General features: G+C 40.4%; 2 protein-coding genes across 2 annotated transcripts; one reads left to right on the forward strand and one right to left on the reverse strand.

Moving 5' to 3' along the window:
* Window positions 1–1,998: 1,998 nt before the first annotated feature.
* LOC120056465 (cyclin-dependent kinase-like 3) lies at window positions 1,999–13,993 on the reverse strand. Its single transcript, XM_039004634.1, has 13 exons — window positions 13,666–13,993; window positions 13,318–13,499; window positions 12,960–13,154; window positions 12,428–12,606; window positions 12,098–12,210; window positions 10,335–10,477; window positions 9,893–9,981; window positions 9,456–9,600; window positions 8,674–8,939; window positions 8,349–8,427; window positions 5,207–5,345; window positions 2,443–2,543; window positions 1,999–2,283 (listed from the first exon to the last, which is right to left on the reverse strand). Exons 2-12 carry the CDS (start codon window positions 13,483–13,485, stop codon window positions 2,443–2,445), a joined length of 1,617 nt encoding a protein of 538 aa, XP_038860562.1. The 5' UTR covers window positions 13,486–13,499; window positions 13,666–13,993; the 3' UTR covers window positions 1,999–2,283.
* A 454-nt stretch (window positions 13,994–14,447) lies between these two features.
* LOC120056941 (ubiquitin-conjugating enzyme E2 B-like) lies at window positions 14,448–21,274 on the forward strand. Its single transcript, XM_039005242.1, has 6 exons — window positions 14,448–14,614; window positions 18,101–18,181; window positions 18,621–18,646; window positions 19,287–19,376; window positions 19,558–19,646; window positions 20,171–21,274. The coding sequence occupies exons 1-6, from the start codon at window positions 14,571–14,573 to the stop codon at window positions 20,297–20,299; spliced, it is 459 nt and encodes a 152-aa protein (XP_038861170.1). The 5' UTR covers window positions 14,448–14,570; the 3' UTR covers window positions 20,300–21,274.
* Window positions 21,275–21,541: the final 267 nt, after the last annotated feature.

The following is a 21,541-nucleotide window of genomic DNA, read 5'->3' on the forward strand; positions in this document are numbered from 1 at the left end:
CGCTGCCAAAGGTGCTTCAACAAAGTACTGAGTAAACGGTCTGACAAGTTATGTAAATGTGATATGTATATATCTTTTTATACATTTGCAAAAATGCCTAAAACCTGTTTTTGCTTTGTCATTATGGGATATTGTGTAGATTGATTTAGGGGGGAAAAAACTATTTAATCAATTTTAGAATGAGACTAACATAACAATGTGGAAAAAGTGAAGGTGTCTGAATACTTTCCCTAATATGTATTTATGTAAAAAATGGGGACCACAATAGCAATAAGTCCCGGACTTGATTGTGCAATCCAGGTCACTTTAAAAAAATCTTTGTGTGTTTAACTGACAAATAAAATCAATCAATCCTAACTGTGCAGCGGCCAATTGTGAATAGAAAGAGACATCTGTTACAAAACACCCAAACGTTTAATGACATTCGAAGATTCTCAAGCCAAGCCTTTGATACTGGGTAAGGCTACGATAATGGGTAAGCGTACAAGGTAGGGAGGGATGTTTTTTCCATTTGTCGAGATTGACAGTATTTGTGGTGTTGAAAACGCAAACAATGATATTGACTTGCCCAAAGTCTGTATGCTTGGTTTATTGGTTGTGTGGTGCATTGGCACAGAAAACTGTTGGTGGAAAATGTGTTGCATGTATTTTATATCATTACAAATGTGGCATCAAAATGTTCAAAATCTGATTTCCCCCAAGCTGATCATTGTCTGCAGCCAGCTCTGATCGTAATGAAACAGGAAGGGAGAGTGAGTCTGTCTGTGGTGGTCGGCGAACCCTCACCCTTCTGGCCCGTCGCTCTGCGTGGCACTGACTGTCAGAAAACACAGGGTCACTACAGTTATTGTTATTTGTAGTCGTAAACATTATTTTGAGTTAATTCTATAAGGTGGGAGGGTGTACAATTTATTTTACAGTACATGGGGAGGATCATGTGACAATAGTTTTACCTTTGGGGAAGAGGGTGCATTTTTAAAAATGAAATCTTGAGTAAAAATAATATTTATGAAACATCTATTGTGTACCTGTTTGTCCTCTGTAGTTGTGTGACTTTGTTAGCAGAAAACCATACTTTTTCAATAAACGATCAAATACAACCACTGTGTGGACAGACTGGGAGACGAGAAGCAAGTACAGGGAGTGAATATTTAATAAATAACAGACATGAAACAAACCAAGGACAGCGTCTGGACAAGGGGGACAAAACAACATTAATGCAGACACGGGGAAGAAACTGAGGAAGTGACAGATATAGGGGAGGCAATCAATAAGGTAGTAGAGTCCATGTGAGTCACATGAAGCGCTGATGCACGTAACAATGGTGACAGGTGTGCATAATGATGGGCCGCCTGGCGCCCTCAAGCGCCAGAGAGGGGGAGCGGGAGCAGGCGTGACACATTGTCTGCTTTCCAAGTACTTAAGACACCCTATCTCCTCAGCCCTCAAATTAAGGTGACACTTCTGATGACGTATCATGACGTCTGACGAGTATACACTTGCATTCATCCCGCGATGATTGTGGTTTCAGCCACCGGTAGTTTGTGGGTGGTTTATATGCTCTACAGTCAATTATGATTGCATGTCTACTTATATTAACCATATAATTATTAATATACGCCTACTGTATGATAGCTAGCAAATTAATTAGCTAAATAAAGTTAGCCTGCCTAACTGGAACTTCTGAAGATGGAACATTTCCTTGTACAATCATCGCAAATTTAATTATGGGGCGTTTCAGGCCCCGAAGTGAACATAATTGTACACTCGCAAACTCCATTAAAAACGAGGGCTGAGGGGGTTACATTGCAAACTTCCCTTGCTTGGCTAATCATCTGGACCGACGACAACTATGGCCGCGGGGATTCCTCCAAGGGCGAGGGTAAGTGGACGAGGGTGTGTCTTTTATGAGTTTGAAATGCAGCATTGACTTTTGCTGTTGCTGTAAGATGGCAACTCAGTGCAAATGCGGATGTGCCAATTGAATGTCAACAACAGTCTGGGGGGGTATCTTTAATTTCAATATCTTTCTTTTTAAATGGTTGGTGGGGCACAGTGAGGGATCTGGTGGATAAAATACTGAAAAGTGGAACAAAAAAATAAATTCTTCTAACTGTTGAAGTTAAAGATACTCTGTTATCACAAAAACCAAGTTTGTCTAAAACATTTATTGTTATTCTTTTTATTATCTTCAGTCAAATGTTGTTTAGGGACAGAAACCATCCAGTGCCAGGACCCAGTTCAAAATTCAACTCTCAATGGTAGTACTGTTCCCTCCAAAACCTGAAGAAAAAACATTACAATTAAGAAAGAATTTTCCTGAATAACCTTGACATAGTCCTTAACTGAGTTAGGCCTCCTAGAGAGTTAATAACAACAACAGTTTATATAATACTTGTCTGTACCTATGCAACGCTTGACAAATCTTTGTCAGAATCTTACCTATATATTTCCGTGGTCAGTGAAATCGGATGACGGCAATGATGGTATTCTGGAGTCTTCTTCTCTTCCTCTGCTCTTCGGCTCCTTCCTCGAGTGCTTTACTGAATAAAACAATAATCATGTTTCTTCTGAACACACATTAATCTACACTTTGAAAAACCATACTTAATTTGCACAGAGAAAAACATACTTTGGTTACACATAGGGTGAACGTTACACATTACATAGGAGAGTAAAACATTCTGTATCAAACAGCATGTTGTCAACATGGATGAGTTCACTCAACAAGTTCTATCTGTACCACATTATTAGAATCAAACATGGTCTGCTTTAGAATATATTTCTCTGATCTGATATATTCTTCAGTAAGCAGAACGGATTGTTTAGGCAGATATGGCCATTATCTAAAGAATTACATCTAGAATAAACAGAATTCATTTGAATGTTATCACAGCTCTCCATCCTTCCCTGTGTGTGTGTGTGTGTGTGAGCACTGTCTGTTTTGCCCAGCTGGACCACTATCCATGACAAAAACATAACCCTTGCCCTCAATCACCACCTCCATGTCCCTCAAGTTCCCTCCTCACTGAGGCCCACACACACTACCTCATCAAAGTTTGAATTAGCAGTTCAATTCAAAGAAAGAGCTCAGGAATATATATGTATCCCATGCAATGTTGGTTATTATCATAAATGAATTTTGCTCGATAGCAGAATAAAGGGCTGAGGACAAGTGGGAGGGCACAGTGAGAACTACTGATTAGTCTTCTGATTCAGTTATTTTTTACTATATCAATACAAAGGACAAATTATACTGAACAAAAATATAAACGCAACATGCAACAATTTCAAAGATTTTACTGAGTTACAGTTCATAGAAGGAACTCAGTCAATTTAAATAAATTCATTTGGCCCTAATCTATGGATTTCACATGATTGGGCAGGGGCGCAGCCATGGGTGGACCTGGGAGGGCATAGGCCCACCTACTTGGGAGCCAAGTCCACCCACTGGGGAGCCAGGCCCAGCCAATCAGCATGAGTTTTTCCCCACAAAAGGGCTTTATTACAGACAGAAATACTACTGAGCACCCCGCCCCCCTTCCCCTCAGACGATCCTGCAGGTGAAGAATCCAAATGTGTAGGTCCTGGGCTGGCGTGGGTACACGTGGTCTGCGGTTGTGAGGCAGGTTGGATGTATTGCCAAATTCTCTAAAATGACATTGGAGGCGGCTTATGGTAGATACATTTATTCTCTGGTAACTGCTCTGGTGGACATTCCTGCATTCAGCATGCCAATTGCACGGTCCCTCAAAACTTGAGACATCTGTAGCATTGTGTTGTGTGACAAAACGGCACATTTTAAAGTGGCCTTTTATTGTCCCCAGCACAAGGTGCACCTGTGTAATGATCATGCTGTTTATTCAGCTTCTTGATATGCCACACCTGTCAGGTTTATGGATTATCTTGGCAGAGGACAAATACTCACTAACAGGGATGTAAACAAATTTGTGCACAACATTTGAGAGAAATAGGCTTTTGTGCGTATGGAACATTTCTGGGATCTTTTATTTCAGCTCATGAAAAATGGGACCAACCCTTGTTGCGTTTATATTTTTGTTCATTATATTTCCCTCTGTCCTATCTTTATGTTTCCTGCAATCCCATTTCTCTGTAAAAATGATAAACAGAGTTTATGTTTATGAAATATAATCTTCCTGATTAAGGAGCCCTGCTTTGTGTTTTCCTCAAGATGGGCATCGTTCCAAATTAGATATAGCTACATCATGTGAGAGAGATTCAGTATACCTGCGTCCGAAATGGCACTATATTCCCTATATAGTGCACTACTTTTGACCGGAGCCCTATGCATTACTTTTAACCTATGGACCCAAGTCAAAATTAGTGCATTACAGAATAGGGTAACATTTGGGAAACAGCCTATAATGACAGAGGCCTGGCCAGTGTCTTATTTATTTGTCTGTGGCGGGTTTTAGGCTGTGTCACAGAATTTTTGACCTTCTCTGCAGCAGAACCTCAGGAGACATTGGCACATAACACAATACAGAGGAGCGGGGGGGTGGGCCACATCCTATAGTAACATTACTCCAGCCCTAATCCTAGCGCAACATTACTCCGGCCCTGATCCGAGAGTAACATTACTCCGGCCCTAATCCGAGAGTAACATTACTCCGGCCCTAATCCGAGAGTAACATTACTCCGGCCACATGCTCTAATGTCCTGGAGCCACACTGAGCCGCGACACCCCATTTAAGTATAAACTTGGCACATCAACATTTTTCAACAACACCAAACGCCTTCAATAAATCAATGGATGTTTATCTCTGTCCTCATGTGATTCAATGATAAAAGTTATTTTAATTGATTAATACTACACAGCCCTGTAGTTTCATTCTCGTTCAGTGCTCATTGGGTCTTGGGCCAATTTCTTTTCGATTTCAATTAAGTCAGACAGATTCATTTTGGAAATGATGTGTCTTTAAGTCTAGTATCAGATTCAATTTTGGCTATTGACTTACTGTGGGAGCTGACTTACAGTGGGAGTAAGGTCAAGTTGCCCCTAGACACTGATCTAAGGTCAATTTAGTTTTCCTCAGTTATGGTTAAGATTTGGTGAGAGGAAGATGATCCAAGATCTGAGAAAAATTACAACTTCTACCCAAAGCTTTACAGGGGATCACATGATTTAGTAGAAAGACAAGTAAAATAGAAGATAGAGTACTGAAACTAAGACAACATTGTTTACCATCTGTAAACTTCAGCTCTATCTGGTGGCCGAACACAGGAAGTCCAGGGAAGCGCACATCTCTCATGTCTCTCACTGACTTCACCTTCTTTTTAGCCAGACTGGACATCTCAACCTGAAGGTTATTATGGCTGTCACTCTGCAATACAACCAAACACAATCATACAAATATACACAAACACACATGCAATACCTTCATGTTCTCATTAACAAGTCAAGTATACAGTCGTGGGCAAAAGTTTTGAGAATGACACAAATATTAATTTTCACAAAGTTTGCTGCATCAGTGTCTTTAGATATTTTTGTCAGATGTTACTATGGAATACTGAAGTATAATTACAAGCATTTCATAAATGTCAAAGGCTTTTATTGACAATTACATGAAGTTGATGCAAAGAGTCAATATTTGCAGTGTTGACCCTTCTTTTTCAAGACCTTTGCAATCTGCCCTGGCATGCTGTCAATTAACTTCTGGGCCACATCCTGACTGATGGGAGCCCATTCTTGCATAATCAATGCTTGGTGTTTGTCAGAATTTGTGGGTTTTTGTTTGTCCACCCGGCTCTTGAGGATTGACCACAAGTTCTCAATGGGATTAAGGTCTGGGGAGATTCCTGGCCATGGACCCAAAATATTGATGTTTTGTTCCCCAAGCCACTTAGTTATCACTTTTGCCTTGTGGCAAGGTGCTCCATCATGCTGGAAAAGGCATTGTTCGTCACCAAACTGTTCCTGGATGGTTGGGAGAAGTTGCTCTAGGAGGATCTGTTGGTACCATTCTTTATTCATGGCTGTGTTCTTAGGCAAAATTGTGAGTGAACCCACTCCCTTGGCTGAGAAGCAACCCCACACATGAATGGTCTCAGGATGCTTTACTGTTGGCATGACACAGGACTGATGGTAGCGCTCACCTTGTCTTCTCCGGACAAGCTTTTTTCCGGATGACCCAAACAATCGGAAAGGGGATTCAGAGAAAATGGCTTTACCCCAGTCCTCAGCAGTCCAATCCCTGTACCTTTTTCAGAATATCAGTCTGTCCCTGATGTTTTTCCTGGAGAGAAGTGGCTTCTTTGCTGCCCTTGACACCAGGCCATCCTCCAAAAGTCTTCGCCTCATTGTGTGTGCAGATGCACTCACACCTGCCTGCTTCCATTCCTGAGCAAGCTCTGTACTGGTGGTGCCCCGATCCCGCAGCTGAATCCACTTTAGGAGATGGTCGTGGCGCTTGCTGTACTTTCTTGGGCACCCTGAAGCCTTCTTCACAACAATTGAACCGCTCTCCATGAAGTTCTTGATGATCCGACAAATGGTTGATTTAGGTGCAATCTTACTGGCAGCAATATCCTTGCCTGTGAAGCCCTTTTTGTGCAAAGCAATGATGACGGCACGTGTTTCCTTGCAAGTAACCATGGTTGACAGAGGAAGAACAATGATTCCAAGTACCACCCTCCTTTTGAAACTTCCAGTCTGTTATTCGAACTCAGTCAGCATGTGTTAATGGGATTTATCTGTTAATTGAATGATTAGAATATTCCACCCTGAAACATATAATTGTATGGAATTGATTAGAATGTATAAAATCATAATCAATAAATGTGTAGTCCTAGTCAGAATTAGGGTAAAACATAAGCTAATGAACATGAACATACATAAACATATAGCTAATGTTTATGTCTTTATGGCATTTTAAACACAGACTGTCTGAGCAAAATTGGGTGCCGACCTGACTAGAGATTTGGGAGAGAACGGGGAGTATGTCTCAAGGTCAAGGTCTCCCTAATCTCTGTCGGCTGGGTAGTGAGACAGTATGTGCGTAGGATACCTTCTGTTTGTGTGGAAGTATGTGCGCAGCTATAAAATGGATGTCTTTGTATTCTTGACTTTAGAACGTTCCCGTGAATAAACCTTATTGACTATTTTAGCTGGAACTCTGTCTGTTTCATTTCAATCAGTATCTTATAAATCCTGATTTAGCAGACTGAGTAGTTTAATTGAATTGGTTTATGAACATCGAGAACATAATTCTCGTAACAGCATGACAGAGTGATCTCCAGCCTTGTCCTCGTCAGCACTCACACCTGTGTTAACGAGAGAATCACTGACATGATGTCAGCTGGTCCTTTTGTGGCAGGGCTGAAATGCAGTGGAAATGTTTTTTGGTTGATTCAGTTAATTTGCATGGCAAAGAGGGACTGTGCAATTAATTGCAATTCATCTGATCACTCTTCATAACATTCTGGAGTATATGCAAATTGCCATCATACAACCTGAGGCAGCAGATTTTGAAAATTAATATGTGTTATTCTCAACTTTTGGCCACGACTGTACATTGATTAAATATCTTTATATATATATAAATAAATATATATATATAATCAATGTATACTTGACTTGTTAATGAGAACATGAAGGTATTGCGTGTGTGTTTATGTTTGTGTGTGTGTATGTATATATATATATATATATATATATATATATATATATATATATATATATATATATATATATATATACTGTGTGTGTGTGTGATCTATGTTAAATATAATCACATAGTTATCAGGAATTTACATTAGGCTATTTGTCCGTAACTGTACTATAATAGCTATCATAAACACTTGTCAGGGCAAAACAATATTTATGTAAAAAATATATATGTAGAGGTCATAAGGTATTTTGAACAATAGAAGAACTAGACAGTTGTTTGCTACTATATTGTAAAAGCTTGCATTTTCAATGCGCCCAATTATTTTATATGGTAATCACGGCTGCATTCCACGTGGGTTAACATTGTCTTCCATGAGGTTTAACTTGATGACAGAAAGGGTGTAAACACATAAGACACTATGTTCTGAACATACCGGGTGAGATGTTAGGAAAACCACAACATTACTGTGGGGTGAGTCAGAGGCATTCCTTTGGGAGTGGAAACAATGACAAAGAGCTTGTCAGCCCCAATGACTGTTGCATGTACAGACACCAACGCACCCACCTGCTGTTACAGACATACTGTATGCTTGGGCCAGATGTCAAGCATGTTATATAATAGAAGGTTTGGTATTTTATCTTTTTGTTTATTCACTTGCTTGTTTTCATGTGTCCGTGTTCCCCTTTACATGCACTGCTCACACCTTTCCTTACTTACCTGAGACGGGGCATCAGTCAGCTGACTATTCCCCATGGCCAGGTCAGTAGGGCTCGGCCGTCTCTTTACCTTATCAGTGCTACAAACACAGACACAAGCATGAGCATCTCTGACTTGGTATACCCTACCAAAGCATGCTTTTCAAGAACTGCCAGGATGAAATGACAGAACGTCCAGAATAAATAAATACGTTTAAGAATATACACTTTGGAAGTACTGGATATGGTGAGTCTGATACAGCTACTCTGAAATCACTGGGTGGTATTCTGAACAACACTATACCAGATAAAGCATCCTATATTTCTCTGATCTGAGAGCCACTGACCGGGACTTAGTGACTTCCATACAGCAGGGGACGGGGACGGCAGCGAAAAGATTGTTGCTGGCGTTGATGCGGGGCATGGTAAAGGCTACAGCCTTGTCCTGAGATTGAGGGGGGTCTGGGATGGAGGTAGAGGTAGAGGTGGAGGTAAAGGGCTGTCTGTTTGTCTGAGATGAGACAGGGCTGCAGGTCATCCTGATCTCTGACCTCCTGCCTGCCCTAGAATGCTTCTGCTCAGGCTCCTTCCCACGTCGGTCCTTCTCAGTGTCCTAAAACAAAAACAGTCCATGTGCAGTATGGCCGACTGGTATGGATCTTGTAAATCTATACTTCTACAACACTGTATATATGCTTTGACTTGTAGGTAGAGTTAAAGTAACTACATGTACATATTACCTCAATTACCTCGACTAACCTGTGCACCCACACATTGACTCTGTACCGTTACCCCATGTATATAGCCTCGCTACCGTTATTTTACTGCTGCTCTTTAATTATTTGTTTTATTATTTTTTATTTGTTACTTATCTATTTTTTACTTCACTTATTTATCTTAAAACTGCATTGTTGGTTAAGGGCTTGTAAGCATTTCACTGTAAGATCTACACCTGTTGTATTTGGCGCATGTGACAAATTTGATTTGATTTATTTACTTAGTTGCTCTGCCCACTTACTGCACATATAGATGGGTAAGAGCATGTGCTAAACGAACAGAGCTGTAAAATGTAGAATACAGTGCTATCTTAGTGCTTTGCGCCCTGACTAAGGGCCCATGTAGTTTATACCTTCACTGGCTTTCTGTTACATGAGGATGAGGACAAGACTCCTGTTCCTTGGTCCTCTTGTGGCTCCCATGAGTTACTATGAATCCAGTGCATGTGGTTAACCTTGGCATCTTTCAGTATCAATGCCTGTATCTCTGGTATGAATCTGGAGCAGGAAGTAGCAGTTATTCAGGTCAATTACAGTTCATGACATTATTACAACTACTAAACAGTATCTCATAAACATTAGAACATTTCAAGGAAAGTTCAAGGCTAGCAACACAAGGCAAAACAACGTGTGTGTGGCCAGACTATGACACTATGACAATGTAGTATCACATCACCATTTTGTACGTAAGCAGGTCAGAATGTAGGTCAAGAGTCTCACTCCACTCTCTTACAAGCTAATTGCTTCTCCAAGTACACTAGACATGCAAGGTTGACCGGACCCGACTCACCTTTCAACGAACCCATCTTTGGTGAAGTACCGATGAACGAGCAACATGGAGCACGCAGCCCTGTGAGATGGATCGATCTGTAGGCATGACTAAAACAAAGAAGACCTTTACTGTAAAAGTAAACAACCCATGTCACATTCTTAGGGCCAGGCTTTTTCCTGACCATGTGACCTGTCCTGGAAATCCTCCTTGCATTCTTCAAGACAAATTCCTGTCACACACCCTACACATTCTTCACTATCTACGGGGCGGCAGCGTAGCCTAGTGGTTAGAGCGGTGGACTTGTAACCGAAAGGTTGCAAGTTCAAATCCCCGAGTTGACAAGGTACGTTCTGCCCCTGAACCCACTGTTCCTAGACTGTCATTGAAAATAAAAATGTGTTCTTAACTGACTTGCCTAGTTAAATAAAGGTAAAATAAAAAAATCTCCCTGTAGACTTACATCCACTATTTCAGCCACTAAGAAGTGGAGTTTGTGGTACTTCCTCCTGGGCGCTGCACCTGGGAGCTGCACCTCAGGAAGGCTGGCCACAGCAAAGATGGGGTTCTGGAAGTACAGGTCTTGCTGATGACGGGTCAAAGGCCCTATCAAGACAAAACAATGTCAATGTACCATCAGATAAGAGGTCATCTCATTCCTCAAATCGTATCGCCCTATCAAGACAAAGGCCCTATCAAGACACACACCTGTGTGTCAATGTACCATTACATAACAGATAATAGAAGGGGAGCCATCCTGAGGTCTGTACAAATTGTTGTACAGTACTTCAATTATCTATGTAACCCAATTATGACCATCACACATTCAGTAGTAAAACAACAAAAAACAATCACATAGCTTTATTAGCATTGATAGACAGTACGGACGGCACTGGTTACATCCCCTGCACTCAGTGTGGTGGCAGCCATGAAGTGTAATGAGTAATTTTTGTGACACAGAGTGTTGTAAATAGCTCTTTCATTCTTCTGGGAGGATGAGTTCTGTCCACAGACCGCTGGCCTCTCCGCTACCCGTGGCTTCAATCTTCTTGGACATTAGCTCCCTCCAGAGAGCCTCTCTTATCGGGGGCGGATTAGAGAGTCAAATAGCCTGAGTATCCCATTCCACCAAAGAAAATTAATGAAACACAGATTGAACCTGCTAAAAGACTCTCTAATACAGAAGGGATCACTTTAATCTCTCTCTCACAGTATTAGGCATGTGTATCCCCGGCAAGTCAGTTATCCTAATGAAAACACCCAAGGAAAAAACAAAAACAGCAGTTCTCACTCCCCTCTATTTAGCTTGCGCTTATGTCCAGGGCCAAAATGCCAAAAGGATCATTGGGGTTTTCCTTGTACAGGCCTGGATAAAAGTCAAAATGCCACAGTTCATTTTCAGCATTGGTTTATTTGTCACTGCTGGCCAAGGATTGAATAAAGTTTATTTATAGAGCGAAGCCAATTGTCCCTCTCTGCCCCCGTAGTAAGCCACAAATCGGCATACGATGTAAATCTGTTAAGCGTTACGATAGGGCCAAATTCATTGGGGGGCTCTTAACCAGGAAAAAATGATGATGTTCCAAATAGCACCCTATTATCTATTTGATTTAGATTTATTTAATACAATGACGGCCTACCCTGGCCAAACCTAACGACACTGGGCCAATTGGGCGCTGCCCTATGGGACTCCCAATCACAGCCAGTTGTGATTCAGCCTGGAATCGAACCAGGGTCTGTAGTGATACCTCTAGCACTGAGATGTAGTGCCTTAGACAGATGCGCCATTCAGGAGCACTACTTTTGAGCAGAGCCCTATAAGCCCTGGTCAAAAGTAGTGCACAATAAAGGGAATAGGCTGCCATTTGGGATGCAGATTACACTGCCTTTTTGTTTCTTTGTGACCTACTTTTCAACAATGGTGAAATCCTAGCAGGCCTGTTGCCCTACTGATATCGGAAAAGCTTTAGGTTATCTGTGCTCCCTTCGGAGAATGGACAACAGTTTGATTAAGCCAGTGTAAATAGTTATTTTAATTACATCTATAATATTAGAGGCCTCAGATGTTATCAAGTCCATATTTCCACCATTGATGCCCACACACCCTTAGCCTGGTCCCAGATCTGTTTTAGTCATTGTTAAGCCAATGACAATGAGTGACTAGGAGTTGATGATAGCAGAAACAGACTGTCACTCAGGCTAACATACCCACTGGGTTGTACTTACCCACTTTGCTGACTATTTTGTGCACCTGGTCCAGGTCAGAAGTCCCAGTCAGAAAAGCATTGCTTGTAGCCATCTCTATAATCAAGCAGCCAATGGCCCACACATCTACAGGTCTAGTAAAGAAGATTCAAAGATTCTATCATTCTAGAATGTCCTTCTATCCAATCAGAAACGAGTATTCAACGATGCTGTGGTATTAACATGACATAGCTGTACCAAAATGATGAGCAACCCTTAGAAGGTTTGACATTATAATTACTGTGGTCTTATTCCATAATACATTCAAGATTGAACACTGCCCTGAGATCTGTGGTTCTGCTTGATACCCACTTGCTGTAAGTGTTGTCTGCCACTAAAAGTTCTGGGGCTCTGTACCACCTCGTGGCCACATAGTCTGTGAGAGGCTCCCCAGTCGGTGCCAAGGTTCTGGCAAACCCAAAGTCACAGAGCTTCACCACCCCAGAGTTAGAGACAAGCACATTCTCAGGTTTAACGTCTCTGTGAATGATCTGTTGAGAAAAGATGCATGTTTCAGGCCAGTGAAGAACTACTGTTTTACTGTCAACAAGTTTCTTTCTTTAAGATTGTTCAACGCCCTTCGTAAAAGCTAATTAAACTCATAGTTTTAAACTTGTCAGTTGGCACATCATGTATTGTATATCTTCCAGTGCACTCACTAGGCAGAATCTATGAAATGAGAATAATATATATACTGTATATGCCATTTAGCAGACACTTTTTTCCAAAGCAACTTAGTCATGCATGCATAGATTTTACGCTCAGGTGGTCCCAGGAATCAAACCCACTATCCTGGCATTGCAAGCACTATGCTCTACCAACTGAGCTACAGAGAAATACTTGCATTGCTGGTGTGAAGGTAATCCATGGCTCGTAGAATTTGGAACATGTACTTTCTGAGGCGCTTGCTGTCCAAACCACGAGGATATCTCTCTAGGTCTTCCAGAACTGTGCGGTCAATGTACTCAAAGACAACATACAAGCGCTTCTTGAACCGGAATACCTCCAGCATGTTCACAAGGTTTTCATGGCGAAATTTCTGTGTAAAGACATATGTGAACAGAATTAACGTTGTAGTAGTATGCTGTTATCAGGGATGTCACATTAGTTGGACTGTAGCCAATGAGTGAATTGTACCCAATATTTGAGACAGTCACAGCAACACTGCTGCTTTATGTGGAACTGATCAATAAGTTCCTCACCCTCAGAAGTTTGATTTCTCTCATGATAACCTTTTTCATGGTTTTGTCCTCTTCCTTGTCATTGAACCTCTTGATGGCCACAATGTGTCCAATCTCCTTGTGTCGACACTTCGTCACTGTACCATAGCTCCCCTCACCCACGACGCCAAGGTTCTCATACATATCCATCTTCCTTCAGTGGGCTGTCATTGAGCACATATGGAAAAATATATTCATATTCATTTCAAAGCATAAACAGATATAAAGGCATACAAAATACATACATCTAGTGTAATACTTTCAAATGTACAGTGAAAACAGGGTCATATAGCCTACAACGTGATTACACAAAGTGGTCAAAATACTTACTGCTGAGTAGATACAAAGACTACGTTCATGTATTTTTTCTCCTGGCTTTATTGCTCTCATAAATTACACAATTTCACGTTTGAAATAAACGATGCCTCAAACTGACAGACTGCTTCATGTTTGAAAAACACACTTCAGGTTTTCCCAGGATTATTCCACCCCAGAATAATTCTGTCACAAACAAAAAGGTGTGAAATTAGAATGTGGTCACCATAACAACAGGCAAAGTTGATAACAATTGAGGCGTTCTAGAACATTCCACATGGATATAGTGGACATCTCATACAGCTGATAAACACTTGAATAGTAGTAGTATTAACCAAGTGAATAATTAGGTTTGAGTTGACACGTAAACTAGTCTTAACACCAAGAAATGACCATAACCATAGACACATGGTCAACTTGATATATGGTTTCTTTGCTACACATGACTTGATTAAATGTAAATAATGCTTCAGAGACTACATCAGCATATGTATTCTTTGCACAGGTATCCATGTTGCAACTGGTCGAGTGACTGATGAAGTTGGGATTAAACCATTATGCCTTGAGGAAAGGGTTAGCTTGTTAAATAAAAAAACAACCGTTTATGTTATGTATTAATAATACCAGTCCGTTGCTTAGCATCAGTATGATAGACGACACTTTGAATACTAACCAAGTATAGGTGTCGTGTACTGTTCACATATTGGATGAAATTTGTTAATTTGATAACATTCACACTACTCATAGTGAAAGTGGACTATTCCAAACGAATGTTCTTGCTTGTTTCCCCTGTGGAAGTACATGACGTCACTGTAGTTGTTTTGGAGAGAAGAAAAGGGCACAGACGGAAGATTTACCCAAAATAATACCGGTTTCGACAGATTTTAATGACCAAAGTATACTTTTTTATGTTTTGAATCATGTCTACTCCGGCTAGAAGACGACTTATGAGAGATTTCAAAAGGTAGTGCAACGTTTTGGCTCTGCTTTTGTGTGTTGTATTTAGCTAGCTAACGCGTTAGCTAATTTGAGGCCTGCAGTACATGTACACTATTTGTAGGTAACTTTAGCTAATCATAGAGCCAGTCATTAATTGAGTACTTTGTACTGACTGTCTGATACCTAACTAGTTGTAGTACTAGGTCAATAATGTTGCTTCAATTAGCCAGCTAGAATGCATGCTAGAACTACATTGCCATACAGATGTTAGCTATATAACCAGTTAACGTTAACGTTACTCTAGTCAGTCACTATGCATTTAGTTTACGTTAGCTAGTTAAGTTTAGTAAGGAAATTAAACTCTTAGTTAGCCAAATACTTTAACTTACTAACGTTAGATAGCTAACGTTACCAAATGTATATGATTTGTATCGATAAAGAAGGCGGTGCTAGCTGAGTTAAACAACTAGTAAACTAGCTAGGTTGCTAATCTCAGTGTATTGATGGCCGGACAGGTGTTACACAACCCTAACTTGAAAAGGAGAAACTCAAAAAATTGGGATTAGGCATAGATTTCAGAAGTAGGCCTCTATTCCTGAATTGGACAAACGCACCTGGCCTGAGCTTCATGTAAAGCCCCGGCAGCTACCGTTGTTTGATTCCCGGATGGCATCTGCCTGGGCAAGCCAATTAGTTACACTATAGCAGCTCAATGTCTGTCTCCAGAAGAGTCTGTAGCACACCTGTCAATGGAAAAGGTGACACTTAGGAACTCCATGGAGACTCTTGTAGATGTGCATATACAGATGAAGTCAGAAGTATACATTTAAACTCAGTTTTTCCTGACATTTAATCCTAGTAAATATTCCCTGTTTTAGGTCAGTTAGGATCACCACTTTTATTTTAAGAATGTGAAATGTCAGAATAGTGATTTCTTTCAGCTTTTATTTCTTTCATCACATTCCCAGTGGGTCAGAAGTTTACATGCACTCAATTAGTATTTGGTAGCATTGCCTTTAAATTGTTTAACTTGGGTCAAACGTTTCGGGTAGCCTTCCACAAGCTTCCCACAATAAGTTGGGTGAATTTTGGCCCATTCGTCCTGACAGAGCTGGTGTAACTGAGGAAGGTTTTTAGGCCTCCTTGCTCGCACATGTTTTTTCAGTTCTGCCCACAAATGTTCTATAGGATTGAGGTCAGGGCTTTGTGATGGCCACTCCGATACCTTGACTTTGTTGTCCTTAAGCCATTTTGCCACAACTTTGGAAGTATGCTTAGGGTTATTGTCCATTTGGAAGGCCCATTTACAACCAAGCTCTAACTTCCTGACTGATGTCTTGATGTTGCTTCAATATATCCACATAATTTTCCTACCTCATGATGCCATCTCTTTTGTGAAGTGCACCAGTCCCTCCTGCAGCAAAGCACCCCCACAACATGATGCTGCCACCCCCATGCTTCACGGTTGGGATGGGGTTCTTCGGTTTGCAAGCCTCCCCCTTTTTCCTCCAAACATAACGATGGTCATTATGGCCAAACAGTTCTATTTTCTTTTCATCAGACCAGAGGACATTTCTCCAAAAAGTATGATCTTTGTCCCCATGTGCAGTTGCAAACCGTAGTCTGGCTTTTTTATGGCGGTTTTGGAGCAGTGGCTTCTTCCTTGCTGAGCGGCCTTTCAGGTTATGTCGATATAGGACTCGTTTTTACTGTGGATATAGATACTTTTGTACCTGTTTCCTCCAGCATCTTCACAAGGTCCTTTGCTGTGCTGGGATTGATTTCCACCTATCGCACCAAAGTACGTTCATCGCTTGGAGACAGAATGAGTCTCATTCCTGAGCGTTATGATGGTTGCGTGGTGCCATGGTGTTTATACTTGCGTACTATTGTTTGTACAGATGAACGTGGTACCTTCAGGCGTTTGGAAATTGCTCCCAAGGATGAACCAGACTTGGGGGGGTCTTGGCTGATTTCTTTTGATTTTCCCATGATGTCAAGCAAAGAGGCACTGAGTTCGAAGGTAGGCCTTGAAATACATCCACAGCTACACCTCCAATTGACTCAAATGATGTCAATTAGCCTATCAGAAGCTTCTAAAGCCATGACATAATTTTCTGGAATTTTCCAAGCTGTTTAAAGGCACAGTCAACTTAGTGTATGTAAACTTCTGACCCACTGGAATTGTGATACAGTGAATTATAAGTGAAATAATCTGGCTGTAAACAATTGTTGGAAAAATTACTTGTCATGCACAAAGTAGATGTCCTTACCGACTTGCGAAAACTATAGTTTGTTAACAAGAAATTTGTTGAGTGGTTGAAAAACGAGTTTTAATGACTCCAACCTAAGTGTATGTAAACTTCTGATTTCAACTGTATAGTAACATTATAATCCTATCCTACCCTACTCTACCTGGCTGCCTCTGCCACCAATTGGCCGTGGAGCGTTCCTTGATAAGCATTGTGTGTTTGATCAATGGTTTGTTGAATTAAATCTCACAGGACACATACTGGTAGAACATTGTTCATAAGATATTTATTTGTTATTTGTAGCCTACATCACAAGACAAGTATCTGACAACATCAAGATTTCCTTGCAGGGAACAACAACATTACAAGTACTACCCTAATAAAGCATAATTAAAATGTGACTCACAATGGATAGCAGCACTGTGCAGTAGCCTTTCATTTTACTGTGGGTAGGGAGCTAACAGTAAATGGGGTTAATTGTGGTGGTATTTTCTGTAGAGACTTGTAGATGGATCTGAAAAATACAGCCAACTTGTGCATGAAGGAAAGCTGTTAAAGTGAGCTTTTTTTTGTGGTGAGTTTTTGGAATGATACTGCTGGATTTAGTGACAAAATATGCTAGACAAAGTGGATCTTTTTGTCTGTAAAATTAATTATGTGAGCAATGGCAGTGGAAACACCTTTTTTATATGCCAATATTGATATAATAACCATCATATCGAAGTATGCGATATGTTGTGTGATCCTCCCACTATGAAAGCATTCAGTTTATTAGGCTACAGATGAAATAAGTTAGGAACTTCACAGGGTGGTGAAAGTGCAAGGTGATGAGCCTTTCCAATAAATATTGAGGGTCTTATTCTGCTGACATGTTTGATGCTTGGCTGCCGTTTGACAAAAAATGTTTTGTGAGAACCTCAGTAGCATGGAAAATACATGGGAAATTAACCGCAAGTTATTTTTTATGTGCACTATGCTATCACGCACAGCCTTTTCTGCAACAAGTCAATTTGATGGAAACATCATTGGTGGGAAAATATGCATATTTTTTATGTGCAGATTTTAGAATATTTGCATTAAAATCTGTCACCAATCCGATAGAAAACTAGCAATGGCATTTCAGTTGAATTATTTTCTTGTTCACACAACTTTTGTACTCATGGTAAAAGAAGGAACCTAGATATCTTCTTGTTTCTAAAAACAGTCATCTGGGTTTTAAGTTTAATTCTATTGTTTCCTCTCCGTTTCTCTTTCCTCAGACTTCAAGAAGACCCACCAACTGGTGTGAGTGGTGCTCCATCAGAGAATAACATCATGCTTTGGAATGCGGTTATTTTTGGGTGAGTGTTCTAAAGCCACCCTTCTCATTTTGCCAGTGTGATCATCCTGGCATGGCACCATGACCGTACGGATTACGTGGATATGGGCAAGTTGAGCTGTGGTTTAGTCAGAGAGGGAGGGGGGGGGAGTGTTGGCTGGGGGTTAGGCTAGATGGTCACATGTAGTTGTTGAACTGTGGAAGGCCAGTGTGCCATATATAAAGTTAATTAGAAATGAGAGCATTTGTATCAATCCCAGTAATGTATTGCATTGTCATGCTCATGAATTAACCTTCTATTGTAATGTGCTATTAATAGTCCGTATCAAGATTATAATTGTTACAACGGGAGAGTGTATAAGGAGTGGTATTGTGGCAATATGTTTGTTTTGGTAGTCAGGGTCTAATCACTGATATGAGTTTGTTACAGTGCAAGTAATTGTTCCTCCCTTTATTTGCAGGCCTGTGGGTACACCATTTGAGGATGGTAAGTAAAAATGTTTTACTAAATCAATTAACTAAACTTAGTTTATCATAACATTACTTTAACTCATGAACTGGTTGCAATCGTCCTAACCAAGAGCAAAGTCAGTCTTTGTATTCTTTGGGGTCCCGAGTGGCGCAGCAGTCTAATGCACTGCATCTCAGTGCAAGAGGCATCACTATAGTCCCTGGTTCGAATCCAGGCTGTATCACATCCGGCCGTGATTGGGAGTCCCTTAGGGCGGCGCACAATTGGCCCAGCGTCGTCTAGGTTTGGCCGGGATAGGCCATCATTGTAAATAAGAATTTGTTCTTAACTCACTTGCCTAGTTAAAGGTAAAAAAAAAAATATTTAAAAAATACATCCTAAAGTGTGATATATTTTGACAGGTTCATGACTCTGCTGCCTTTTGAGTTATGCATATATACTGGGTGAGCCTTCATATTCAGGCTTATATTAGTCATGTCACAGACTATTACCTGTGGGGTGGACAATAAAATAATTTGCCTCCATAAAGGGTATGGAGTGGACAAGACATTTATTTTGCCTCGATAAAGGCTGACCCTGTAAAACAACACATTTCATTGTACCTATCCGGTGTATGTGACGACAACTTTTTTTTTTTTTGTACTTGTCTCCGCAGGAACTTTTAAGCTTGTGATAGAATTTTCAGAAGAGTACCCTAACAAGCCACCCACGGTTCGATTTATCTCCAAAATGTTTCACCCAAATGGTAAGAGAGTCCTTATGGACACATTCAAGATGTCCTAAATACTTTAGCCATGTTCTTGATGGGATAGTGAACACATTATGAACTTTTCAGCATTTCGCTTTTTAATGAGAGTAAGCTATTCTGTTTCGTGATTGTGTATAAATGTTTCTTAGAAATTAAAACAATCATTTTGATCTTGTAGTTTATGCAGATGGCAGTATATGTTTAGACATCCTTCAGAATCGTTGGAGCCCTACATATGATGTGTCGTCCATTCTGACGTCTATCCAGGTTGGTTTATAATCCTTCTCTTTATCAGTCTGACATCATAATAGATTACTGTGTGTTTCTATATTTTACAAATGTAACAGTTTCTTTATGTAGTGTACTTCATTGTTGTTTTGCAGTATGTTCTGTGTGGAAAACAATTCACTGCAGAGTAGATATCTGATCATAGCGGCAACCTTTGGGTCACCTTATTTGGATAGTCCATCTGTAGATGGTCATACTATAATAAGCAAACTGCTTGCTAAGTTTACGGTTAGAATAAGGGTTAGTAGATAGTCCATCTGTAGATGCTCTACAGACCAAATACATAGTGTTCCCTACCTTTTGTGGTATTTCTGCTCCTGGATATACATAAGACTGTGACTCAGCTACCTCACTAAAGGTGTAGGGTCCAAGAACCCCACACTTTCATACCGGTGTAGGGGTCCAAGACCCACACACTTTTTATAATGGTGTAGGGTACAAGAACCACAGTTTCATACCGGTACATTCAATCACTCTTTGTTTTTGTGTGTGTGTGTTGACAGTCGCTGTTGGATGAGCCAAATCCTAACAGTCCAGCAAACAGCCAGGCTGCACAGCTTTATCAAGAAAACAAGCGGGAGTATGAGAAGAGAGTTTCTGCCATCGTGGAGCAGAGCTGGGTGGACTCCTAACGCATCTTCCCCCCCGGCTTCTCATCACTCGTATCAAATACTTACATCTTTCATTTAGCTCCTCCAAGAAAAGAAGTCAACATCAGAAGAACTAAAGTGCCACCAGAAAACAATACAGAATAAGTAGGGACTTTTACTTGCTTGCCAATACAACTGAGGAAAATCTGATACTTGTTTTTGTTCCTATTTTTTTTATTGCATGATGTGAAATAAGTTATTGCAAACATAATTTGTAATATATTTTTTGTTGGATTGATGCTGTTACTGTTTAGTTTCTACAGACTTATTTTTTAACATCTCTTGGTTTGAACAGAACTGACTGTTGTCAAATTGGTAGAAAGCCATAAAACATTATTTGTTGAGTGAATGGCTTCCTCAAAATCTGCATTGTTTGTCATGTAGCATTAATTTGGAACCAATTGTCCAGCTATAAAGCAGACAGCTTCTCTTGCCCCTATCCTGGTAGTAGTTTCAAATTACCTCCCTGAATAAAAGGAGTCAGTGCTATTCATCACGATAACTATGGCATTCTGCATGTCGACAATAATAAAAAAGAAACTGGTCGCCAACCTTTTCTAAAAGATGGCTGATGTGATCTGTAACAGTTTTATCGAGTTCAAGTACAGTGGCACTTGTCAGAGGACATTTGGAGTTTGGCTCATCTAGGAACATGGACAGATAGTGGAAACCAGACACATCAGGACTACAGAATAAGGGCTGATTGCAACACAAATCCATGCATCTGCTTTTTCTCCAAGCCTGGAAAGTTTTTTTTTTCACACTTGCATTTCTCTCTTCACTTTATCTCGTACCCAATGAAAGGTAGCTTGCTTGAGATGCATTTTTTTGTGACAGTATGGGTCATATTGTAGCTAGTGGTTTATTTCACTTTTCACTTTGATGTGTTATACATTTGTGAATTTACTCTAAAAACAATGTATACTTATATGCTGTATAAACATAACACATTTTTCAGACTTTGAGATGATTTTGATTTCAGCTTAAATAAGTGAAGAGTGCAGCTGTGGCATTGTGTGTGTCTACGATGGTATTATGTGGAGGGATATTCAACTCTTTACTACAAGGTCCAGAGCCTGCTAGTTTTCTATTCTACCTGATAATTAATTGCACCCACCTGGTGTCCCAGGTCTAAATCAGTCTCTGATTAGAGGGGAACAATGAAAAAAACAAGTGGAACTGGTTTAGAGGTCCAGAGTTGATGAGACTAGGGTAAATAATCCT

The sequence above is a fragment of the Salvelinus namaycush genome, chromosome 12 (genome assembly GCF_016432855.1).
Source record: "Salvelinus namaycush isolate Seneca chromosome 12, SaNama_1.0, whole genome shotgun sequence".
Classification (NCBI taxonomy): Eukaryota; Metazoa; Chordata; class Actinopteri; order Salmoniformes; family Salmonidae; genus Salvelinus; species Salvelinus namaycush.

Excerpts from the sequence above, each read along its gene's own strand:
- LOC120056941 (XM_039005242.1), top strand. The coding sequence starts at position 14,571 with ATGTCTACTCCGGCTAGAAGACGACTTATGAGAGATTTCAAAAG. Across the intron at positions 14,615-18,100 it reads CTTATGAGAGATTTCAAAAG|ACTTCAAGAAGACCCACCAA; the intron begins GTAGTGCAACGT and ends CTCTTTCCTCAG. Across the intron at positions 18,647-19,286 it reads GGGTACACCATTTGAGGATG|GAACTTTTAAGCTTGTGATA; the intron begins GTAAGTAAAAAT and ends TTGTCTCCGCAG.
- LOC120056465 (XM_039004634.1), bottom strand. The coding sequence starts at position 13,485 with ATGGATATGTATGAGAACCTTGGCGTCGTGGGTGAGGGGAGCTATGGT. Across the intron at positions 9,982-10,334 it reads TAGTGGCTGAAATAGTGGAT|TCATGCCTACAGATCGATCC; the intron begins GTAAGTCTACAG and ends TCTTTGTTTTAG. Across the intron at positions 9,601-9,892 it reads AAAGATGGGTTCGTTGAAAG|ATTCATACCAGAGATACAGG; the intron begins GTGAGTCGGGTC and ends TTCCTGCTCCAG.